We start from the raw sequence: 7,399 nt of genomic DNA on the forward strand, positions 1-7,399 counted from the left end.
CTATTATACATCTCCTAAAGTTGAAAGCTTCTTCAATGAAAACTTATAGAATATCAAAAACTTCTGAAAATCAGTCTCGTTTAAACAGTTACCGAAATAGAAATAAATGTGTTGCTGAATTACGCAAAGCCAAACAACAATATTTTAAAAATCAAATTATTTCAGCCAGTAAGAATCCAAAAATATTATGGGAAACGATTAAGTCAGTGACAGGTGAAAGTAACAATAAAACATTTAATAACAATTCACAAATCTCAGTAAATGGACTTGTGGATTGTGATGCTGTAATTCTGAGTATTTTATGTGCTGCAGAACAGGAACCTGCTGTAAAACAGCAATTATGCTGAGTCAGGCTTGATTTTTAATAATCTTTTCCTGTTGAATAAATAAAATCAAAAACAAGTTTTAGCCCAAATATTACAGACTTGAACAAATACGCACAAAAACATCAAAATTAGCACAGAAACAGCACTATATAACATTTTAGACACATTCTAGACAGCTTATCAGCTAAAAAAAAGTAAATTTGGGGTAAATTACTCTAAGACATTTTGGAGACTCCCTCTTGAATGCTATTGGCCAACTACTCACCAACAATCGCAGCCCATTGACATACCATCTTAAGTGACCATCACATTGAATGGAGATGTGTAGCAGGAGGTTTGTGAAAATGGATTACTTATATCCCATAAGTCTCACAGCACAAAGTAGACCTAATTACACCTGCCACTTTGTTAAGGTGCCCTTCTCTCCATCTGTTCCCTGTATGGGTGCTGAGGCTCAAAGATGCACGCACACAACAACAGTAGCCTTTCAAACAGCGGACAGACAGACAGACAAAGGTAGGTCAAGGTACATTTTCCCATCTGGGTGTGCCTTTGTCTACAAGAAGAGTTAAACATTTGAAACAGCATTGAAGAGTGCTGAAAGGACATATACTGTGACTCAAAGTGGCCAGATGACTGCAGACACGAATACAAAGAGCTGGACATCGGTCCAAGCCAAAGAAACTGCTCATGTCCTGACCCATGAATGGCCTCTGACGCTCTGTATGCAGACAGTTAAAACACAAAGCTTAAACTGCTAATTTCTATGCATTTATTCATGAGTTTGTACAGGTCTGTGTGAAAGCYAACAGTACTTGAGAAAAGAAGCTGCTTGGCGATAATCTGTCACTTTAATGAAAAGCGCAGCGGCTGCATGTGATGTGTGGATGATGTATTGTGACCAAATGTGGATAAATCAGCACCTTCTACAGTTACATTTTTGAAACCATGATGCCTTGCATCAATTGAAATAGATCAATGGAGGAGAGAGTCCATGCTCCTCTTTTGTCTTGAGCTCACTGAAATGATTTAATAATCCTTACAATTTTTTTCTTTTCTTTTTTTTTTTTTTTTGCTTATGTCATGTCTGGGGGAAAAGTATCAAGGAGAGGCAGTCGGTGAAGTGAAGACAAAGCAAAGTCAAAAAGTAGACTGAAGAACTTTGGAGACATGGGAAGTCATCTTATGTAATTGACAATGATATGAACAGACAGATATGTGAAAGAAGAAAGAAAAAGCACAAACACAATCTTCAGGATACAGTTAACCCACAGTGGAAAGTATCAAAGTCTATATGAGGCTAAATCAAAAAGGAAAGACTCCAACAGCAGATTCCACGGGAGTATCCCTGCCTCAGGAAACTTCAGTGGCTCAATCTCAGTACTAGCATTTCATAAATGCTTCTCATGTGAGCAGACAGAACGCACAAAGTTGGAATCAAACAAACTTCTTTTTCTTAACCCTACTTTTTTGACTTTCATTTTAAGTTCACATTTTTTCTAGCTTCATCCTGTTGATGCTCCACTGCACAACACCTGAAAGACACTGCGAGTTAAGTCTAAAACTGTTAGTTTTCTTTTAAGACTATTTGAGCCTATAACAAAGTGACTTAAAGGATGTGCTGATTACTGACTTGTATGGGTCAAGGGTTCACTACTGTATAAAGAAACAAACAGCTCCTGAATTTGACTTGACACATGCATAAAGCTTTCCAATAACTAAGGATATCCTGTCTTTATTAGGTGATGGGTTCTATGACTTATTGCAAGTTTAAAGCTGCAGGTCAGAAGTATACTAGAGATGTAAGATTAGGCACCACTGAAAACATCAGAAATAATTGCACCTATAAGAGAAATCTGCTTCACTTTATTCGCCAAAACAGATCAGACAGGGAAGAAGCCAGGATATCCTCTGCCCCCCCCCGGCTTGTGCTGTATAAACAGATGTGAAGACACTTCCTCTCTGTCAAATAGAGCAGGGAAAAAAGTGCAGTTGTTTGACTTCCTTCACATTACAGCGATACACCAGCTTGGGAAACAGTCAGGCTGTGATAGGACCTTTCAGACAGTGCCTGAAGAGATATTTTCAGAGGGAGACAGTTAAAAAGCTATGGCTTCTGTATAGATTCAATAAGGATCTTACACCTGTGTGGCTAACCACCATCGATCCATCATTCTGTGGAGCCCGATCCAATTTAGAGAGTTGAGGAGCTGCAGAGCCCCACAGCCTTATCCTAACCCAGGCCACAGCCACCGCAAAGCCTGCTTACCTTCATCCCCTAAAGTCAGCGGGTGTGTCCGTGTGCTTCTATGGGTATGTGTATGTGTGCTTACAGAGTCTGCAAACCAAGCCAAACACCTTTGCTGCTGGCTCATGTTAAAGTGTGCTTAGACGCTTTAGGGCAAGGCCTGAGAGGAGACAAGAGTCAGAAGAAGCTGAGAAAGTGCCAGCCACTGAAGCACAAGCCTTAACTCAGACCAAGCATTGGGGAGAAAAATCTATTTGGGTTTAACAAACACTGAAGTATACCAGAGGTTTTTAATTTAATTTTAATTTCATGTAAATCACACCATTGTTGGGTTCAAACTGACCATTCAAATCTTGTCCTTTCTTCACTAATTACAGCATCTGACACAGATGTTTGTCTTTTAATTGTCTTCCCTACTTCACTGGAGTGCATCAAATCCCCTGAAACATATTACTAAAAAGGTATTTAAACATAGTGGAGGGGTTGTAGAAAAGTGGAGAGAAAAATCTGTTTGTGCTGCTGACTAACTTCATCACCTCCCAACTAAACAAAGAGAATCGTGTGACTTTCACTCACTTCAGCGACTAAACCCAGGGCAATTAAGGCCTAAATCTCTGTAGGAGTAAAGGAGAGAAAGGAAATGGGGAGAAGTGGTGAGGCAGGAGCAGAGGAGAAACTCCATACCAATAACAGGCAATTATGTACGGGGAGGGCCACTGCCTGGCCATGAGAGTATAGAAGAAGACAGCGGGGATATGGGATGGTAGGGAAATGAGGAGGAGTGTTATTTAGGAGGCAGATGGCAGAGAGGGGGGAAATTAAGATGAATGGGCACTGAGAGGGCTGAGCTGGTGCTGGGGCTGGGCAGAGAAAAGTAATTAGCTGTGGTTGCTCTGGGAGGCTGGCAGTGAGTGTGATGCCTGCAGTGACAAGCAAAAGCCTTGAGCTTTATTAGACAACAAGGCCGTGTCTGAAGCTGCCAGCAGGGGGCAGCTAGGTCAGCAACCTTTCAGTACCTCGTACCTGCTCAACACACTGTGGGGGTCTTATCACAGAGTCAACACTAAGCAGAAGCTCCTTTTTGGTGTACACTGATTTTTTTTTAACTTTAATCAGCTCTTAATAAAACATTTTTCTGGCTTGTCCTGATGCATCTCGGTAATCCAGGCAGAAAAAAATCGAAAAGAAAAAATAAGTAGGTCCTCTGGATGGGTTCTTCTTTAGTGAAATGTTTTGTCTCTCCTCCAAGAGACTTCCTCAGTCTGATGAGTTTCAGACTTTGTGAACAAGGTGAGGGATGTCATCATGGAGACAGATGAAACTATGGTCTCCTTTGATGTCACATCACTCTTTCCATTTTCACTCTTTCCACCATTAAACAGAGGTGGAGGCCTTCGTGTCCAGTTGTCCTCCTCCTACAATGCTGTTATTGCAAGTATGACTCCGCCCCCTGCCAGCAAAAGGTGTGAATCAGGGCCACAACGATACCCAACACAAAGAGGGAGAGAGGGACACAAACAAGGGGACGTCGAGCCCTGCTTGCACTCACTACATACACATAAAACAACACCAAAGAACCACAGCCGAAGCACCCAAACCAATAAGTCAGGTGATGGGGCACATGACCCTCTATGAAAAATAGAGCTAATTAGGCCTATTGTTAGGCGATGGCCCTCTTTTGCATGTGACTAAGCTGTTTGTCCATGTGGAGGTGGAGCTTCTAAGGCTGAGTTTACCTGAAACTCATCAGACTGAAGAAGTCTCTTGGAGGAGAGACGAAACGTTTCACTAAAGAAGAACCCATCCAGAGGACCTACTCATTTTTTCTTTTAGATTTTTCTGGCTTGTTTCATCTTATATRCCCCATCTCTCTCTCACAAACATGCACTCACATTTTCACACTAAAAACAAGGGGGCAACTGGGTCCAGTCTTTTTCTCCCACGTTATTGCATGATCTCACCCGTAACAACTGGCTCTCTTCTTCTTCCTCACACCATTTCTCTCCATTTCTACTGTTACKGTCACATCTATCTGTCTCTTTCCTCCCACCCCATATATATATATCCTTCCCTCATGTCCCTTTCCAATCTAATTCCAGATATGCTGCTGCAGAACAACAGAGCAAGGCCCTTTATCATCGCCATCAATGATGTGGGTGGATTGAGCGTGAATAATTTTATTCATGTGTTCTTGCACCCAGCCCACTGAGATTCCAATTACAACTAATAAGAGGTAATAGAGTAACAAAATCCCCGTTTCCCCAGTGCCTAAGTACGTTTAGCTGTAATAAAACTTTTAATAAAGAAGCTAAAACACAGAAAACAGAAAATCTGTGTTTCCCAAACAGTTCAGAATCTTTTTTTATGGTACTATCTCCTTGGCTGTGACTACTAAGGATTAGTTGGTGATCAAAATTGCAAGAACATTGTGATAAAATTTACAAGTTTTCAGATGCAGTCTCCCTAAATTCTGTGTTTTCAAACAGTTTTTTTTAATATGGCCTATATTTGTGTGAATGTCTTTCAAAACTGTATTTTTAGATAAAGTGCTTTATTTCCTTGCCCACATTGTTCCCACCTCAGCCTTTTTGTACCCACCTTGTATCCACATGACTCTTACCTTCAGACACCACAAAGGTTTTGAATAAATCTACTGGAAAACAGATTTAAATCAGTATTTCAGTAATTATTTATCTGCATAGTTTTAGACCTTGTTTTTAGAACTGTCAAAATACAGCTCTAGCGCTCTAAAATGAGATGGGCACGAGATGTCTGCAACAATTCTGAGACTATTTGGAGAGAAAATTTGTTTTGCGTTCAGAAAATGCACACAAGGTGGGAAAAAAAGGCAGAAAAAAGGAACAGCGACAACCAAAAATGTACAGAATAGACAGAAAGTAGGACATATGAACTGCCAGCAGAATTTGCATTGCGACACGTCAGACTTCATCATTGCTGATTATAGACAGCTGATAGAGGACAGAGCTGAGCATGCTGGAGGCTTTAAGTGAGTGGGTATAAAACCATTTGTTTTACCATAGTTAACAGGCCTGAGAACCTGGCGGAAGGAGCCGGGGCTGATTGTCTGCTGGTGGTTATCTGTAGGAAGTGCACCGAACAAATAATGCTAACACATAAGTGATAAGATAATTACCCCCCTTAGAATTACTTTTCAGTTTGTTAACAACAAAAAATAATGTTTGAGGGCTCAAATCAAAATATACAAATGACAGAATCATTTGTATATGATTCTGTCATTTACAAATGACAAACCCTTGTTGTAACAACAAGGGTTTGTTGATAAAATCTTGGACTTCTATGTTTAGAGTTTGCAATGACAGATAAAAAGTTGATATTCAGAACTTTTTGCATGTGAGTATGACTGTACAAAACATGAGTATGCCTATATTTAATTAAAATAGTTTTCAAACAAAACAGGAAAAAACAAATTAGGCACAGAATAATTTCACAGATCTTTCAACATGTCTTGATTAAATCACTTAAGTGTATATTTGTGTCTAAAAGTTAAATATGAGTCTTACCTTTAGATCTTGGGACTCTCTTCCTGCGGTCTCTGAATGCAGCTCCGGACTGCAAGGCTTCCAGCAAACTATCCATGACACCTGTCTCATCGTTCTCTGGCAGAAAAAAACGACACAAAAAAAGAACAACACGAGATTTTAAATTCTCTCCCGTTAAATGTACTGTATATTTGTTCAGTACTGATGTTTTACTTGCTGGCAACAAGTAATCGACAGGTGGCAAATAAAACATAAAATCCCCAAAAAACTCGGTCACAACAWGCTTCAGCYTCCAGTGGTTAGCCTGGTAAAAACCAGCCCCTTGTTCTTCATTATGCATCGTACAGAAGAGGGAAACTAGAACTGAGCGGAACTGCGTAGGAAGGCAAGGGCCAGGCTATACAGTGGTATTCCTCCAAATGAAGTCATTCTACTGCTGGGTGAATTAGCTTGTACAGGAACTATAGCTGCGTTTCCATTGCAAATGTGCGCAAAACTGCTAATATTCTGTTAATGTGGAAAAACAGTTTCGCAACTGCAGTGTTTCCATTAAGTAAGAAATGCTATTAAAAGCACGCGTGAATATGTTTGTTCTCGCGATAAGTCATTACAAACATGGCGGTGAAGGATGTAAACACATAGCATGTTGCTACCACYACACTAGCGCTCATCATCAGAGGAGACATCTGCGTCTTTTATCGAGGCTTTCCAGCGTCAAGCCCCTACTTGGGAGCGGCTACGTATGCTGTGTTTTTGGGAAACTGTGGTCGGTGAGTTTACTATTTTATACTACTTCTGTGAAAAATACTACAACTTTTACTTCCTGTTATCTTCTTCYTCGTCATCTTTTTCGCCTGTAGAAACAGCTGGTTTTTGATCACGTGACTCCCGTGATGCGAAAAAAGTGTTTCCATTGCAGTTTTGCTAAAAACAACAATTTCGATATGGCCGAAAAACCACCTCATCCTAGCGCTAAAACATTTTGTCGAAAAACAATTGTTTTCGAAATTGACGTATATCCATTGAGCAAATTTATTTTCAAAATTCTAATTTACGCATTTTCATGGTCAATGGAAACGCAGCTTATGACCACTACAGACATCTAACCTGCAAACTTCTGTTTGACCTTTTGTCATGCATGAAGCAAACCTACTAAAACAGTCTATCAACACCACATCTTGACTTTAACACTTCAGGATAATGGAAACTCTGTATTGAGGGCAGTGTGTTCCTCTTGGTGACACACTACTGTTGGATTAAACCCCTACACAAAGCTGCAACCACACACACACACACACACACAC

General features: G+C 40.3%; 1 protein-coding gene across 3 annotated transcripts in view; it reads right to left on the reverse strand.

The window, feature by feature from the left end:
- The window catches only part of LOC106532726 (protein diaphanous homolog 3), a 101,715-nt gene that overhangs the window by 9,612 nt on the left and 84,704 nt on the right, over window positions 1–7,399 (reverse strand). For 2 of the 3 annotated variants that reach the window (XM_014028846.1, XM_014028845.1), the window contains 2 exons: window positions 6,117–6,212; window positions 5,611–5,673 (listed from right to left, as the gene is read on the reverse strand). In XM_014028846.1, coding sequence (XP_013884300.1) covers window positions 5,611–5,673; window positions 6,117–6,212 — 159 coding nt within the window. The remainder of the gene's footprint in view (window positions 1–5,610; window positions 5,674–6,116; window positions 6,213–7,399) is intronic. The other variant, XM_014028847.1, reaches the window with a different exon arrangement.

This window comes from Austrofundulus limnaeus, unplaced genomic scaffold (assembly GCF_001266775.1).
Source record: "Austrofundulus limnaeus strain Quisiro unplaced genomic scaffold, Austrofundulus_limnaeus-1.0 Scaffold820, whole genome shotgun sequence".
In the NCBI taxonomy this organism is placed as follows: Eukaryota; Metazoa; Chordata; class Actinopteri; order Cyprinodontiformes; family Rivulidae; genus Austrofundulus; species Austrofundulus limnaeus.